Source organism: Equus caballus, chromosome X (genome assembly GCF_041296265.1).
Source record: "Equus caballus isolate H_3958 breed thoroughbred chromosome X, TB-T2T, whole genome shotgun sequence".
NCBI classification, from domain to species: domain Eukaryota; kingdom Metazoa; phylum Chordata; class Mammalia; order Perissodactyla; family Equidae; genus Equus; species Equus caballus.
In genome coordinates, this window is record NC_091715.1 from 942,418 (window position 1) to 960,000 (window position 17,583).

The 17,583-nt window shown below is 48.2% G+C and overlaps 1 protein-coding gene across 6 annotated transcripts in view; it reads left to right on the forward strand.

Moving 5' to 3' along the window:
- Positions 1-9,890, forward strand: part of XG (Xg glycoprotein) — a 33,652-nt gene extending 23,762 nt beyond the window's left edge. For 3 of the 6 annotated variants that reach the window (XM_005613956.4, XM_005613959.4, XM_005613961.4), the window contains 5 exons: positions 115-165; positions 2,913-2,954; positions 3,973-4,008; positions 6,151-6,267; positions 8,310-9,890. In XM_005613956.4, coding sequence (XP_005614013.2) covers positions 115-165; positions 2,913-2,954; positions 3,973-4,008; positions 6,151-6,267; positions 8,310-8,326 — 263 coding nt within the window. In that variant the 3' untranslated portion in view covers positions 8,327-9,890. The remainder of the gene's footprint in view (positions 1-114; positions 166-2,912; positions 2,955-3,972; positions 4,009-6,150; positions 6,268-8,309) is intronic. The other 3 variants (XM_070256793.1, XM_005613958.4, XM_023634216.2) reach the window with 1 other exon arrangement.
- The last annotated feature ends 7,693 nt before the right edge of the window (positions 9,891-17,583 follow it).

The following is a 17,583-nucleotide window of genomic DNA, read 5'->3' on the forward strand; positions in this document are numbered from 1 at the left end:
CTGGGGTGACTCTCGGGTGTGGCTTCGGCGCCATCACTTGACCCACGTGGACACCCGCCGGGACCCCACGCTCCGCAGCCAGAGCATCTCTCATGTCCACCTTCTCTCCCACAGGAGGCGGCGGCGGCCACCACCCGGGTTATGACGGCTACGGAAGCACACACGGTACACCCCACCCTGGGGCCCGGGGTGGGCGGCGGGCTCGGGGCAGAACGTCCAGACCTCCAAGATGCATTCCTCATAATATCTTCTTGCTGGGGTCTTGGGTGCTGGGGCTCTCTCTCTGCGGGCGCCTTCTTCTGAGCCGCCGTCTCTGCACTGACCTTCCGGCCTGTCCCGGCTCTGCTGTCCCGGGGTCCGTGGGCCGCCCCCACCCACCTTCGCCCAGGTAGAAAGAAACAGGAATGGAACCCAAGACTCGTTAGAGAGACAAGATCCAAGGAATTAGGGCTTCCTTGTGAGGGGGGTGGATTACGCTAAGAAGCAAAGGAACGTTCCGCAGGAGGGATAAACGGGCTTCTTGTCTTCACTGGGCCGTTCTCAGAGTGACCAGCGCCTCTTGCCGTCCTGAGCCCTTCTCTGGTTCTGGAAGGGAAGATGGGGAGCCAAATGTCATAGCCGGGAAAAGAAAATTCTGTGGATTGATTTTTTTTTTTTAATTGAGATACAATTGGCATGTAACATCCTGTTGGCGTCCGGTGCGCAACAGAATGATTCGATGTTTGTATATCGAACACATTGCATATATTTGTATCTATTGTGAAACGATCATCGTGGAGAATCTAGTCAACACCCATCAACACCCATAGCTAGAAATTTTTTTTATGGTGATGAGAACTTTTAAGATCTACTCTAAGCAACCTTCCAACACGCAACACAGAATTGTCAACTCTAGTCTCCGTGCTGGACGTGACGTCCCCGGGACTTTTTTACTTTATAACTGGAATTTGGTTGATTTTGACGCCCTTCCCTCATCCGTCAATCTGTGGATTGATTTTAAAGCCTTGCCGTGATTTTCGTTTTCTGTTTGCCGTTGGCTAAGGGTTTTGAGCATCTTCCATGAATTGAGTGACTAAAACCCCTATTTCTATGGCTTTGACAAGATGTGCTGTCCTTTTGGGAATGGGGGGTGGGTCCCCTGAATCCTTGTAACTTCTGAAGCGAGAGTTATTTTTATCTCCAGTTTACGAAATAAAGGCGAGGCATGATGCTGAAACACTCGTCTTTAAGGAATAGACGTCTGTCACCCTATAGGTGACCCTACAAGGTGCACAAGCTCAGCGTGGGACAGCTGATGTCCCGCTCAAGAACCATCCACTTTAAACTCAACGTGCTGAGGCGATGCTCCCGTCATCCTCTTCCGACTGAATGGAGGGGCAAAAGCCAATTCAATATTTTTATAAATAGCCACGTGGAGCGTTTTATTGTCAGAAGCCCCCACATCCCTCCGGCCTGGGGAAATGCCCCGCTCAGGGGCAACTTTGTACCCTACAAACACGTCTCTGAAGAGCCTCGCTCCGTACGGATCTTTTCTAGGGCGTGTCTTTGTGTTCTTTGCCTGATTCATAAGTCGGAGAGAAAGGACCCCTCCGGTAGTGTTCCCGGGAACCCTGCGGGTTTCTGTATGTTTTCTCAGGAAATTAGTCAGAACTGTGCTCCAGGAGCCACCCATTTCTTGGGGACCTGCTCCCGAGGGGATGAATGCTTACCCGTCAGGATGATGTTTTATCCCGGGGGCCGAGCTTCTGCAAAGCATCCCGTGCTCGTGCGTGGGGCCGAGCGCAAATGGCAGCTGGACCAAGCCCGTGTGGCACACAGGGGTGATGGCACTGTTTTTGGGGGGGCGGGGGGGGGTGTGCCACGCTCATTTTCACGTGCGGCACTTGAAAGGCCCATCTGCTCCTGTCCCTGTGGGGACCCCCGTTCTCTGGCCCGGAGCTGGGCGAGGCTGTGAATCAGCCCTCAGATTAGCGTCGAGGTTTGCGGTTAAGCAACGGTTGGGTGAGTCATGCCGCTTCTCCCTGCCAGGCTGCAAAACGTGATTGGCAGGTCCCCTCCTCCCGCGGGCAGGGCTGGTTCCTCCTGAGGCCTCTCCTTGGCGTGTGGATGCATCTTCTCCCCGTGTCCTCACGTGGTCGTCCCTCTGTGCGTGTCTCATCTCTTCCCATCAGGACCCGCCCTCATGACCTCATTTGACCTCCATCCCCTCCTTAAAGACCCGTCTCCACACACAGCCCCATCCTGAGGTCCTGGGGCTCAGGATTTCAACATATAAATTTGGGCAACACGATTCAGCCCATAATACCCATCATCCACTCGGAAGAGGCAGCTTATAAAATCACCCGTCGATATTCAAATAGTACCTGCAGACAACCATTCCCCTTCAACATTAACAAAATTAGCACCAAGCATTTTGTTTTCATCTGAAACCTTTCTTTAAAAATTGCCCTCAAGACACAAGAAGAATGCATCGAGAAATCTCCTTTATTTTTACCGGCTGTGATGCCCGTTTATAGCCTGTGTTTCTGTCGTGGTCCCGTCCCCACCGCCATCGGCTGGGGGCTGCTTTTGACTGCACAGAGACGGTGTCTGCACACAGGCTATGTGGAGCGCCCAGTGTTCGGCGATGGGCGTGCAACGTGCCCCGGTCACCACACATTCTCAAGGACGTTAGCAGAGCCCCATCGCTCTGCAGGGCGAGCTCGGCCGCCAGTCTCCCTGTAGGACTGCACCCATTCCCTTTGCATGGGGAGAGCCCGGGGCGGGGCGGGGCGGGGGGGAATCCTGGCAGCCCCGCACGACATCTTGCTTCCGGGATGCTGGCTTTTGCACTGGCCCTTCCTTTCCAGATGTCATCGAGACTTCCCCCAAGCATATTATCTTCCATCTCATGAGATGTTTCTCTCCTGCAGGAAGAGGGCGCTATAGATCCAGCTCGGGTGGAAGTAGTTATGGTAAAGGAATGATTTCTTAACAGCTGTGTGAGGAGGCACGCTCCTTCCGCAGAACTAACTCTCTGCCTGGGCGCTGGTGTCTCGTTGTCTGGTTGTCTCCTGCATGGTGACTCGCTGACCAGCTGGGTCTCTAATTTGTGTCCCCCTGGGGCACTGAAGCTGGGGGAATATGTTTTGCATTCGATGCTGCCTTAAATTCTTGAAAGGGACTAAGGCTCGTGTATAGGTGTTATTGTGTGTGTGTGTGTGCATGCATATTTGTGCATACATGTGTGTGCCTGTGCGTGTGTGTGCATATGCGTACCTTGTGCATGCGTGTGTGCATTCGTGCCTGAGTGTAGATGTGTGCATACACATGCACATGTGTTTATGGGTGTGTATGTGTATGCATGTGTGTATGCTCACGTGTGGTTGCGTGCATGCATGTGCACATCTGTTTATGCATGTGTGTCTGTGTGCCTGTGTATTGCATGTATGTGCACACATGTAGGTGTGGACTTGCACGTGCATATGCGTATGTATGCGCGTGCACACTGTGCGTTCGAGTAGATGTTTTCACGTGTGTGCATGGAGTTTGTATGTGCATGCATGTTCACACATACACTGCACGTGTGGGTGTGTGCGTGTGCACACGTGTGGAAGTGTGCACCTGTGTGCATATGTTCCCATGTGCACGTGGAATTCTGCATGCACGTCCACATGGGTGTGCCTGTGCGTGTGTGCCTGTGTGCGTTGCACATGTGCGTATATTCCTGACCCCTGAGATGAAAGCCGTATTCCACTCTCCCGTCATTGCCCCATTCCACTCCTCATCGTGGGATGTGATGCCTACAGCCCTCCTTCCTGACGCTGACTTCTGTCCCCGTCCGCCACCGGAAGGTCAGCTCCGTGAGAGCAGAGATTTTTCTCAGCTCTGCTCGTTGCCGCATCCTCAGCCTCCCCTTACTGCCTGGCAAATAGACGGCAGCAACACACTCTGCCGAAAACACGAATGACTCCGTGCTTTTTCCTCTTACAGGCGGAGGCGGATATTCCACGTACGGCACCCAATACGGTAATCGATTGGCGCGGCCTCCCCGATCTTTACTAAGAGCACCCGTGTGTCGTGCATCCCTGTGGGCAGGGCCACTGTGGGTTCAGGTTATTGTTTCAACCTAGGGACTTTCACGGAGCGCTTACAGATTTCGCGTCTGTGAGGAAGCTCGTGATCAAAAACGCCTGCCCTTTGGGGTGGGATCGGTTCCGCGGGGGCTCAGAGGAGGAGACAGGATCTGTTCTCAGGCTGGAAGATGCCTCGTAGCTTTGAGAACAGAGCTGGGGTTCTTGGCCCGCTCTCACTGCCACTGAGGACCCCCCCCCCCTTCGTTGACCGGTACCAACTTGAGGCCAAGAGGCAGAAGGGGAAGGAAGTTAAGGACATTCGACCCTAGAGGAAACCCCAACGGCGCATGGCCAGCCCCATCGCAGGTCTAAGAAAGGAGGGGTGGACTTTTTGTCGTGTGTGGCTGGGAGAGTGAGGCCCAGCCCCTTCACGATTTGGCGTTTCTGTTGAGGTTGGAAGTGAACCTGCCCGCCCAGCCGGGAGGATTTTGTAAGTCATCAATACCGTGGGAGAAGAAAGTGATTGAAAGCGGCTTCCACCCCCTGAGTCCCAACGCACAGGCAGAGCCTCAGCGTCACTCTTTCTTGGGTGTATTCTTAGCAAGTCGCTGGATTATTCTGTGGGGCAGGAGGGGTGAAGAAAAGACAGAAAGGCAGGTCTGACATGTGGTTTGTTGGGACGTATGGGGTCTTGTGGCAAGACAGAAGCGACGAATCCTAGACTGGGGTGGGCTGGGGGCCCTTAAGCTTTCCGGGAGTCAATGATATCCAAGCCAAAGTCTAAAGGATGCAGGGGAAGCAGCCAGGAGCGGAGAGTGAGGTGGGAGGGAAGATAGGGTACAAGGTCAGGCTGGGTATGCTCCTGGCTACACCAGTAATTTGTGTGGCCAGGGTCGGGGGGCGTGATGGAGAAAGGGACAAGACTCAAGACTGGCCGGGTAAGCAATGGACACATCTGCCCTTTATACAAGCTTCATAGGAAAGAGCCTGTCCATATCTAGACCTATGTGAAGCCTGGATCAGAGAGGGCCAGCTAAGGGTCATGGAGATCAGCATTAAGACCGATTAAGTACCCAGACTGGAGACGATGGTGAACCAAATTAGGGTGCGGGCAGTGGGCGTTGAGAGAAGGGTCAGGTTTGAGGACCATTGGGTGGTGACAATGCCCATGACTTGATTGATTTGCGTGAGACGGCAGAGACAAAAGAGGTGTATCCGTTAGCTACGCTACGTAACAGAAGACCCCAAAACAAAGCGGCTTGAAATGACAACCATTTCTTAGGATTATGATTACGTGAGTCAGCAATCGGGCCAAAATCAGCCCACGTCCCTCCCAGAGGCCGGGCTGGGCTCGCTCACACGGCGCCACGCAGGGTGCGGAGAGCAGGAAGAGAATGCGTGCCTGGGCGTAGAACCAGCATTGACTCACTTCTGCCGTGTTCTGTTGGCTGAATCACGGATTCAGAGAATGAAGACCTGGCCCCCACCTCTTGATGGGGGATGCTACCCAATCACCTTGCAGAGGGGGGTGTGTGAATGGAGGGGAAGGATGGAGAGCAGAAGGCAAGTGAGGCATATTATCGGATGAGGGTTGGATCCCTGGGCTCCGTGAAAATGCCCTTCCAACCAACATGGCGCCTCATTCATGAAGCCGCCATTTATCCATCGCCTACGACGTGCCGGGTGCTTGGCCCCACCTGATCTAAGACGTGGGTGGTTATTTTAAATGGAAACGATGACTTCTTTTTTGGGGGGAGTGTTGATTTTTGTCACACCAAGTCCCCCACCGTGGATCTGTTTTTTTTTGGCCTGAGAAAACATTCTAAAAAGGTACAAATCCATCATGCTAAACAAATAAATAGAAAACACATCAGGTGCCTCTCCTGTGCAAAACTCTTGCACGTCCTGGATGGCTAAGATGCGATCAATGAGCAGAATCACGTCCTAAGGATTCCTGTGTGGATTTCCTCTTTTTTGGGGGGGGTGAATATTGAGAGTGAAGAGGTCAACGGATGGGACCGCAGAGTTGTTTAAAATAAAGAGTTTCCTGCTGGCCGTGTTTTTCTCAGACGATCTTGCTTTTCGACTCCTGCAGGCAACACGGTGGCGAAAATCGTGTCTCCCATCGTGTCGGTGGTGGTGGTGGCGCTGGTGGGCACAGTGGCCACTTATTGCCAACGCAACAGGAGGAGGAATTGTTTCCACGCAAACGGCAAGTTCCGCTCCAACTTTCTTCTTTCAGTTTTAAAGCCTGATAAAAAAAAAATACTTTGTGGCATCTTTAGCGGTGTTACTTCCGGTTAAGTCCGACGGGCGTAGCTCGCCTTGCGTGAAGAAGTCGTTTTAAGTTGAGACTTTATCACGGACACGCGGGAGCTTGACAGAAACCAATGCGTGCATTTTAACGCATTATCCTTTGGTTAATTTTTAAAACAGTTTCCTGATGTGCGAAATCCGATTTTGCGGCCAAAGACCTTATAAAATGCTCACGTGGAATGGAGCGTGATAACCAGGGGGTGGCATCCAACCAAAACTGATAACGGTTTTCTTTCGTTTGCAGTGTAATTATAATCAGAAGCGAGTCAGGAAACGTATTTGGGTTGGACCTGAAATTTTTGCATGATTCTCTCCCCCGCCTCAAAAAAAAAAAAAATTATAGTACCACTCCGTTGTAAACCTTTCTGTGCAATTCAGAGGCTGGGCATGACTCTAGGGAAATGGGTGGGGGGCCGCTGTGGCTTTCTGGGTCAACTTGGGATCCGGGCTCCCTGGTTGGGAAAATCACACCCAGTTATCCATCCTTAGGAGCAGACGGGCCGGCTGCTGATCAAGGCATGCCCTTAAGACATCTCTACAAAGGGAGGGTCAGACCAGAGAGACGCATGTTTTATGGCAGAAACAGCAGGTCGACTTTTAACTCAGGGTTTTTCAAGGTTTGGTCCCGAGACCGCCCAGGTCTGAATCTGTCCCCACACCTCCCTTCTGTCCGCAGAGGAAGCTCTGAAACAGAAGCCTGTTATTCCAAAGGTCTTTTCTTTCGAATTTGCATCTTCAGAATCCTAAAACCTGCCCGTGGCCTCCCTCTGCTGGTGGACGGGTGGTACTGACCACCCGCCTTGGCTGGGGTGAGCCTGAAAGTTTGGGGGGGGGGGGGGGAAACAGAATTTATGGAAAAAAAAAAAAAAAAACCCTTGCTTTCCTGGCAACATGCCTGATCATTACAGAAAAGGCCCACATTCATTGTGGCCGCATCGTCGGCAGTGACCGGTAAATACGCTGAACCTGTGACCTCAGGGGCTACACTGGGTGAGGCAGTTTATCTCGGCACCAATGTAAGGCCGTGGGCCAACAAACTCATCGAGATAAGCAACATTTTAGTGCAATACTAAAGAAATAATAATGGATGAGCAGACTGCAGCCTGCAGGCTTGTCGCCTGTTTATACAAATAAAGTTTTATTGAGACACAGGGCCGGGTTTAAGCAAAGGCGAGTGAGGCACGGATGTACAAATGCCGGACTGGATCCTGGCTTGATTTCACATTTTGATATTCTGTTCGTCGCGGATTATATTTTTGGTATTAATTTTGATTTTTTTTTTAAATGTTGCATTAAGGTGTTACGACGTATGTTGATTTCTGAGTTTTCTGGCCCCTGCTGAAATCTTGTGCCCTACTTGAGTTTCTGAAGCAGGTGGCTCCACGTGTGGGATTTCTCCTAGACGGGAGTGAGGGTGACGCCAAGCCGTCGTGCTGATGTTGTCCAGCTGTCCAGCATCCTAAGCTGGGTCAGGGATGTCCGCTCTCTCCTGAAGGGTGGTGGTAGCGGGACACTGGCCAGCTCTATGAGGCTATGGTGCAGTGCGCAACCTGTGGGGCTGTACGCAGGCAGCAGCCCGCTCTGAAGCTTGCGCACCTTGTAGGGACAGAGTTATTGGGACGGGGCCATATACGGCGACAGATGTCCATCCATTAAAGTGGACCGCTTGGGCATCATGCTTTGCCTTTATTTTGCAAAATGGAGGGAATAATAACTCCCGCTTCAGAGGTTATGAAGACTTATTTTAGACCACGTCTCAAAAAGGGGTTCATACAAATATTAGTTTTACCCAAAAAGATACGATTACTCAACTGATTTAAGACGTTCAAAGCCCTTAACAAACGGCCAACAGTAAAAAAGGACAATAATGCTTCAAAATCGACCCGTAGAGTTTTCTCTTCCTAATGATGACGTTTTGCGCCCCGTCTTCCCTTACAGAACCAGAGAACGTGTGAGGGCTTCAGGACCCACTGATCGCTCTGGGAGGAAAACTCAGTCAAGACAAGTACCCTGTTTATTGCTCCTGCGGAAAGTTCCTTTCATTCCTGGCACCCCCCCCCCCCCCACCGTGAAGTGTCTTTCTCTCCTGCTTGAAATCAATGAGCTGTGTGACAAAAAACCCCAATTCGTTGGGCGTGGTGCATTCCTAAACATCAGCCAGACCCTGGGTAGTAGGATCGCTCGATCTGTGGGCTCGATCATTTAGACAGAGAGATTCTGACTCTGCTCTGAGCTCCTACACTACCTCGTGCGGTCCTACACGCCAACACCGAACGCCGTCCACGTCGTCACAAAGCACAACGGCGGCAGCACGGCAAGGCTCTTGCGTGAGGCTGCTATCGGCTTCCGAGAGACGAAGGATGCTGCTGGGGTTTCGAACAAGCGGTGGTGGGACGCTTGACCCTTGCTACGGAAACCTCGGGGCGTTCACCGTGACGAGTGAAGTGGGAATGAGTGATTCCTTCCGTTAAACGCAGAACTTCCGGCATCATTTTGGCTCCCACTTGTCTGCATACAAAATTATCGTTCCCTGTGGAAGTAAGGCTGGATGTTGGCATTTTAAGGACAGGATCGCTGATGTTAAAACCCCCTCGGGCGATGGCTCTGGGGATCCTTTTTTCCTGTGAAATCTTACGGTTTCAGTATTTTTTGGAAAATAGAGGGTAGAAATAGCGATTTTTAAGAACTTGAGGCTTTTCGCGTAATTTTTGGTTTCTGACGTTCTGCAGGCACCTGTTTGTAAGTCATCAGCATTGCTTTCCCTCGTTGACGCTTTCTTTTTTTTGCTGGAGCAGACAACCTCGTCTTCTCAAACATTGAAAAAGTATACTAACTGTTTGCTTCTCTTTTAGTAACACTTTGGGGAAGAGGAAAAAGGCCACTTTGGGCATATTGGTATAGTTTGATTCAACTCAGATGAATGTTTATGGAACGTTTAGACTTTGGCCTAAATACCCAGAACCAAGGATGAGGCATTTGTCATAGTCTGGAGCTCCTACAGAGACCCATAGAAATCCCAAAATACGCTGGGTGCTCATTCATTATGGACGGGGAGCCAGGTCTCCGAAAAGAGGGAGCTGAAAGCAGAGAGGGTTTGAAAGAGCTTCCCAAATCGAAAAAGAACTTAATGCAAGTGATCCGGACGAGATGTCTCAGAATTGCATGCCCCACGTCACGCGTTCACGCATGATTTTGAGCAATCTGAAGATGGCGCGTGTTTCCTCTTTGAATAGGAATCTTCTGTGCCTCCTCTCACCTCTTGGAGAGGGTTTCTCAAAAAGTGGAAAAAAAAAAATCTCAAGCCGACTCAACATTTTCCAGATATGAGCTTCAGTGTGAGTTCGATATAACTCTTGTTAAAAAGCATACGTGTGTCTGTGCACGTGCACACACGTTCACACATGTACGTGTATACGGGGGTGGAATGGAAGCATTTTTAAACATAGATTCATCTATTTTCTGTAACTGTCGTATGCAACTTTTCGTCATTTGAATTAAATGTAAAAGAAAAAAAAAAAATCGGCTCTGGGGGTGTGTTCTCCTTTCTATATTTCGCACAGAAAACTCTAAGACAGCTGTGGAAGCGCCTGAAAAATCATGCCACTTTGTAGCTTTGCATGAATCCCAGAAATCCTTTTCTAAACTGAGTTGTGTGTCTTTCGGGTGTGCAAATGGACGTGGAGGCGTGTTTGCCTCTGGGATGGTCTCCACTCAGTTCCAAGGGACTCGGTAGGTGTTTAAGAAGCAGACGGGCATCCTCCAAAGAAAGAAATATTTTCGTCGGTACCATTTGGAGCAAAGTGGATTATGAACGCGTAACATAAAGATAGTTACAGAGTTAGGGGATAAAAATCACCCAAATGACAAGGGGGAAACAACGGTTCATGTTCAACCTAGTGAAAATAGAAACCCTTGAATGATGATTACTCGGGGAATATCTTTCTAAGGAGTCACCAAGGCCACCTGTGAGGTATTCTTCTCGTGCAAAAAAGAGGACAAAAGTCACGAAAAATTGCCATCTCTGTGCACTTGAAAGAAGGAAATGACGGCATTGATGCCATAGCGTAAAAAGCAGTAGTCACCCAGTCTTCCTGGGAACCTTGAAGATGCCCGGTGGTCAGCGGGTGAAAATCTTCATGTTGGAATGGAGAGAGGCCAGAAAGCTAATTTTACAGGGGTGAAGAGGAGGTCCCCTGGGGCAGCTACATTTTTAACCCTACTTTTCTACATGCACTTAAAAAGGACGCCTTTCTACCCGCAAGGATAAACCGTCATATGGGAGTCTTTCCAGTTGTACCAAAGGGGAAAGCATGTGGTCTTGCTGAATCATGTCTGGTTCCTAAATTTGGAGGATCAAGTCACACACACACACACACACACACACGCTGTATTAATATATTGCTACGGGTCGAATTAGGTCCCCTCTCAAATTCATAGGTTAGAGTCCTAACCCCCAGGGCCTCAGGACGGGACCTGCTTTGGAAATAAGGTTGATGCGAATGGAATTAGTTAAGAAGAGGTCGTACCTGGAGAAGAGTGGCCCCAACCCAATCTGACTGGTGCCCTTATCAGATGGGAAATTTGGACATAGACACGAACGCAGGGAGAACACCGCGTGTAGCTTGGAATGAAGCTACCACAAGCCGAAGAAGTTGGGAGAGAGGATTGGAAGAGAACCCCCTCTCCCCATCCCCTGCCAATAGTCTTCAGATTGAGTATGGCCTGGCTGGCATCTTGATCTCGGACTTCAGAAATGATGGGAGCTTCACTTAGCACGCCTGTGGACATAGTGCACGAGGCCAATCATAATTTAACTCTGTATTCTGAAGCCCAATTTACGGTTTTGCGCCCTGGTACCTCTCTTTTGAGCTGTGTCACCTTGTGCGAGTTACACAACCTCTCTGGGCCTCAGTTACGTCATCGGAAAAAGGAGTATAATAAGACTCCCTGCTGTGCCCAACTGTGCTGTGGGTGGCTGAGTTGATGTACGAAAAGTATTCCAAGTCACGCCCAGTAGGCAGTAAGGGCTGCAGATGTCATGGGGGAAAAAAATAAATAAAAATAAGCATTTTTCTTAATGTAAATAGATTGCAGCTCATTGCGATAGATAGGACACTTCTGAGAATCAGATCAAAAGTCGAGACCATGAAATCAAAACTGCAGACGCTAATGGAAAACACCGAGTGTCAGAGAATGCAGGTTCCCGCCCCCCCAACACACACACCCCCCCAAATCCTTTCTGTCTGTTTTCTGGATTAACAGCACTGTCCCTGGCCTCGTGGTTTTCCAACTGAACTACAATTCCCAGCATCCTTTGTGGGCCATTGCGGTCATGTGACAGCTCTGGCCAATGGCGTGCCACCTCCCTTTCAGAAGCTGTACGCCCCACCCGTGGTCCATAAAATAGCATCTTCCAGCTTGGGGAGCATCAGGGTGAGTCCATCTTGCTTTTCACTTCCATGTGGAACCTAAAAAAGCCAAACTCATAGAAACAGGGAGTTGAATGGCGGTGGCCAGGCTCTGGGGTCCCGGGAGATGGATAATGTTGGTCAAAGGGTACGAAGGGCCAGTTATAGAATGAATAAGTTCTGGGGAGCTAACGCTCTGGTGGGCATCATTTTGCAACATATAAGTGTATCAAGTTGTCACGTTGTACACCTTAAAGTTACACAATGTTACACGCAATTATATCTCAATAAAGCTGGAAAAAGTAGTTCTTTTCGGTTTTTCTGTAACATTTTTTGTTTTGATTCTGTAAGTGTCCAGCGCTCCACAAGCATGGATGGTCTTTTTCAGTGGGTTTGGAACGATTCTGCTCTTTTTTTCCATGATAAATTCACTATACGTTGAATATTCTTGGATAATTCATTATCTATGTATTTTTTTTTGCTATGGTTCATTTAATGACTTTATGGTTCCGTTGACATTTTGGAATCTGACTTTCAAATTGCGTACTTTTTTTTCTGACTTGCAATGAAACTTGTTTATTTTGGAGACTTTTTAATAGGGTATGGGCCTCTTATTTGATCTCCTTTCAGATCATGCAGTGTAGATTTGCTTGCTTTTTCTTCCACAGATTTTAAGGACACATTTCTCTGAGCACGTAAGTCAGTTCCCTCAAAACTCCTTGTGATTCATCTTCAAGGAGATCTTCCATTTCCCATGCCCTCGTCTTCAATTCCAAGGACCCACCATCCACCCAAGCTCGATCTCTAGCTTCAGCAAACGTTTCCTAACGTTTTGTTTGGTGATTAAACCTACCCTTTCTGTCTTTGCATCCTTTGGCTTCTTATAAAAGCACCTCCACGCACCCCCGAAGATGGGAATTTTCCTCCAAACCATCTATTATTTTTCTTGCTCTCTTAAATGAAGCAAGCGTTCCTAAGTCTCACGGATCTCTCTTTGTATTTGTTGACAAATGTCGTGTTGAAATGTCTCGTGACGCAGAGGAGGGATTTCAGGTCTCATCCAACTGTTTTCTATGGAGAACCTCAAAATAGAGATGAAAGCTCCTCTCCAGCCTGCACAGATGGAGCTCTGCTCATTTCGACAGCTCTCCTTCAGGATTCGAATTCTAACACCATCAGCAGCCAACCGTGCCATTCTCTTCCCCCAAAGCGGATGCTTGCTCTGAAGCCATCCACCTTTTCAATGCATGTTAATCTATTTACACACGGCCCTTGAATTTTTCTTTTTTCACTTAAGCCCCTTCAGACGGTCTGAAACATCCTTAAGTCAGTCACTCGAGGCTAATAACTAGCCTTTGAAAATTGGCGGCTTAAGCCTCGCTTTCAAGAGAATCATTCAGTTCTTCTTTTCGTCCATCAACCAGTGATGAGACAGGAGTTTTGGAAAGCTGGCTGCTCTGGTAGAAAGAGCGGAAGCCTGTATTCTGATCCTGTTTCCTATTCTGAAGCTGAAAACAGGCACAAGAGAGCAATTCGGCTTTCCTGAAATTCGCCATTCTGATGTGGGACCGGGACCCTGGGCAAACTGTTGATAGGAGAGTTGCTTTTTATAGTAAACAATTCAAGACGCTCGCTTGATGTAAAGAATGCCTCTGTGCCTTATAGTTTGCACCTCGGCCCCAACGTAGGCGGCGCTTTGAAAATATCTTCATCTCTTCCAACGGCTTCTTGACCGCTTAGCATATTTCATTCCCAATGGATGTTTCTTCGATTCTTCCAAACACTTTCCTTCGGGAATTCTGACGAGGGGCAGTCCCCTGGTTGCCTGTCTTATCAGCCTGCTCTGAAGATCCACTCTGTGCATGTTGTCCCTGTGCCACCAGACTTGCCGAAAATCCATCAACTCGGAGCCCCGTGCAGAAGTGGCACCTTTTCCGTCTCCTTGGCCTCACGGGTCCAAAATATGACGTGGACCGTTTCCCTGCAGACGGATAAAGTGAGAGATTCTGCAGCTAGCGGAGGCATTGGGGTCCAGGTGATGATTGCTTTTGGAACCCACCAAATACAGTTGTCCCTGGGCTCGCAGGAGAGCTGTGTTTCACCTTCTGCCCTTGCAGAGTGGTGAAAGCATTCAGATCTTTGTTCTGTGCAGAAGGGACGTTGCGCGGTGCAAGGCCCTGGATGTTATCTCATCTGATCCCTTTTCCATGCCAACGAGTCCTTGGAGCTGAGGAGAAAGGAATTATTGGGGTGCAGAAATGCAAGTGGAGGTGGGCTCCTTAGTTTGGTTAATGAGAGCTCCTGTGCTGTCCTGTGAGTCTAACGACTTTTGTGTAAAGGGAAAAAATACGTATCTTGTAAAAATAAAAATATATTTCGCTTAAGGGGCGTTAGGGCTTGGAGCTTCATAAATGCCATGTTTTTCAATATGTTATTCCTAGCTCTATAGTCTTGAAAATCTTTTAAAACAACCTGCACGACAGTTTCACAAATTCAGTAAACAAAAGAGGAAGTATCGGATGTTAATTTTCACTAAATTTCACCACTAAAATTCTGAAAATTCACAAAAGAGCGATAATGCTACAATTCCCAAATCCCCAAAGATCTTTTAAAATTAGATTTGCTGACACCGCAGAGGCCCATAATCATTTTTTATTAATTCGTTTAGCTAAATGGTGTCCCGTTTTATTTCCTTTCAGAAAGAAACATTTTCAATTTGGAAAATGGAGAACGATTTATGATTTCATCAAGCCAATGGCAAACAATTGGTCAAAGGGTAGTGATTCAGAAAGTTAACAAAATAAACACTGTTCTCATTAGGAATACCAAGGCCAGTAAGAGGAGTAGTGATGACAATAACAGGCACATACAGGTTCTATTTTAATGGGAAAACATGAAAAAAAATCAAACCTTTAAAATAAATTAAAATTTTACCCATGTGCACATAAAAACAGTTGTCATCGATAATAAATCATGAATAAAGATGTGATCAGAATTTTTGGGATGACTGCGAAGGGGCTGTGCACTGTAGGCCTTACCATGTGCTCTCCAGGGTCCGATTAGTAACTACAGAATTGGGGAGATAAACAAGTGTTCAAGAGTTCTCAACCATTCGTTGAGCCATTATAAATTTGTGAACAGCTTTAAAGTCAGCTGTGCATTTTTTTTTTTTCATGGTGAAAAACACATAACCATCAATATCTCAATATTTCAATATATCAATATCAATATTCAGTATATTGATATCAATATATCCATATTTCCAGGGTCTGGCCCCATCCTGAGAACACCTACCTGAAGGTCAGACTCCTAAGAGGATGAGATTAACTGGTCCGGTTTCTCACTCTGGGCCACTTGGGTTCCTCACTTGGAAGCCCCTGGGTGATTTGGGTGGGCATCCGTCCAAGGCACGATTTCCCAACGGAGGCACGTCCCCCGCAGTTCCAAATATAAGCGGAATGCATCGCCCGGAATCCAGCCAGCTGTCGTCACATCTGTGCTTTGCAGCTGTCCCCCTGCTACTCCCACACAAGACCCCACTGAAATAGGTATGCGTCACCCAGAACCGCTATCTCTGAAGAGCTGGGTCCGTAGAAATGATCCAGAGAAGGACAATGTGCCGATTTCCCCTCAATGGAAAAGAATGAAAACGGCTGTAGACCGAAGAAGGAGTTAGGGGGGATGGGGCCATTGACATCGCAGCCTCGTCAAACCCTAATCGTGTCCCAAAGGTCCAGCCTCCAAATACCATCCCCTTGAGGGTTACAGCTTCAACATACGAATTTGGGAGACACAGGCATTCAGTTAATGCAGAAGGTCTCATTCAGGCCATAACCTTAATCTCACAGGGGAGATGTTTCCTCTTGTTTTTCGAGCTAAAGACCTTTGCGTGATGAGATTGGTAGAGATCCGAGCAGAGGTGGGCTTTTAAAAATGTATATTCTGTAATGACATGTGCCAACATTTGGAAGACCTCCACGTGACTTCAGGATGTTGCAGAATCCTAAGTGGGTAAAAGATCCGTCTGAAGTTCAAGGCAGCCCCATGGGCTTTGACGTTACAGAGCAGGAAAATTTACGGATGGGTTTTCAGATTCCATGTTGCCTTGCCTTGAAGGAACCGCCGATGGTCAAGCTTTGGTCAAAGCATCAAAGAAGAGTGTCCACCATTGTGTGGAAAGGTTATCAAAACCCTCCCCCCTTTTCTAATGAAACATCTGGGTGAGGCCAGATGTTTTTCCTATATGTCAACCCGAATAACGTAGGGTAACAAAATGAATGTAGGAGCAAATACTTCTGAGAAATCAGCCAGAGACTAAAGAGATTTGTAAATGTGTAAACAGTGCTACTCCTCCCCCCTAAAAAATTTTTCTTTGGGAAAATATATTTTATTTTTCCATAGAAACATGTTATTTATGTAAGATGTAATGGATTTACTATTATTGTTATCTTTAAATGTGTGAAATAAGTAAATATCGAAAATGCTCAGTTTTAATTTCTAGTACAGAAAATGTGGATATTTAGACCCTACATAAACAAAAGCTGTTTGGGTTCCTCAATAGTTTTTAAGAGTGTCAAGGAGTCTTGTGATGAAAATGTCTGAGAAAGCCTGCTAGACTGCATAAATTAGGATGCTTTTTAGCTGAAGTGACAGAAAGGCCAACTCAAAATGGCTAAAACCATAAAGACAGAATCATGTAGGAAGACCTACTGAGGTTTGGGGCCTCTGAGGTGGGGTAATCTGCGAGGTCGCTGTTATCCTCCAGTGGCCGGGTTCTCTGCCTCTTGTGATCCTGCCCTTCACAGATCATTGACCAGTTTCACTCATGGTGGAAGATGGCTGCTGTAGCTCCAGCCATCGTAGCCTCACCCGTCAATAGCCAGAGGCCCAATTAAGACCATTTCCTCCCCGCTTTCCTCTTTTAAAAGTAAAGATTTCCTTCCAGAGGCCGCCAGCGCACCTCTCATTCCTAATTAACACACAACGAGACCCTCACTAAAATTGAGGGTCACAGGTGAGGTCACAGGAATCCAGGAGCAAAATCCCAACTTTGTCAATAACGAGCAAGAGAACAGTGGTTGCGTGGTAGCCAGTAGCAGGTGCTATAAAGCCTTTGCTTATTTTGTATCAAGTTGCTTGCAACTGTAGTTCTTTCCATATTTCTATGTCAACCTTTATCAATGTATAAAATATAGATGTATACTTTCAATTGTGATACACACACATATATATGTGTATGCATATTGCAAATATTTTCGCCCATTCTTTTGCTCATCTTTCGCCTCAATTCGCAGGGCCTTTGTCACAAAAAACGTGTTACCAATCAAATTGGTTGGTGTCTTTTGGAAGCTTCCGGATTTAAAAAACGTCCTGTGACTCACCGATAATATGGTCTCTGGTTTACGAACAAAAGGATGCATTTTCTCCGAATGGCTCTTTAGGAGAATGCAGCCTCACGGGGCAGTCAGCAAACAGCTTTTCGCAGGCACACGGAGGAGAGACTGCCTTCCGTGGAGCGCGTCCACACCGGAGGTCCCCAGGCGCCCCCTCTGCACGGCTTCCTGGGGAACCACACGCACAGCAGCCCAGCAACGTCCACGGCGGGGTTGCATGCTCTGGGTTTAAAAATGGGCCTCCCCTTTGCCCCCGGGGGTCAGCGCGGATGGCCTGGGGCTTCCTGCCTTCTGCCCCACTTTCTGAGCACAAACTCGGAGCAGGAAGGAGCGGGTGGGAGGAGACGAGTGGGTTGGGTATGTGGGGCAGGCGATGGTATCCGGTGCTGGGAAACCGACGCACCCAGCTCA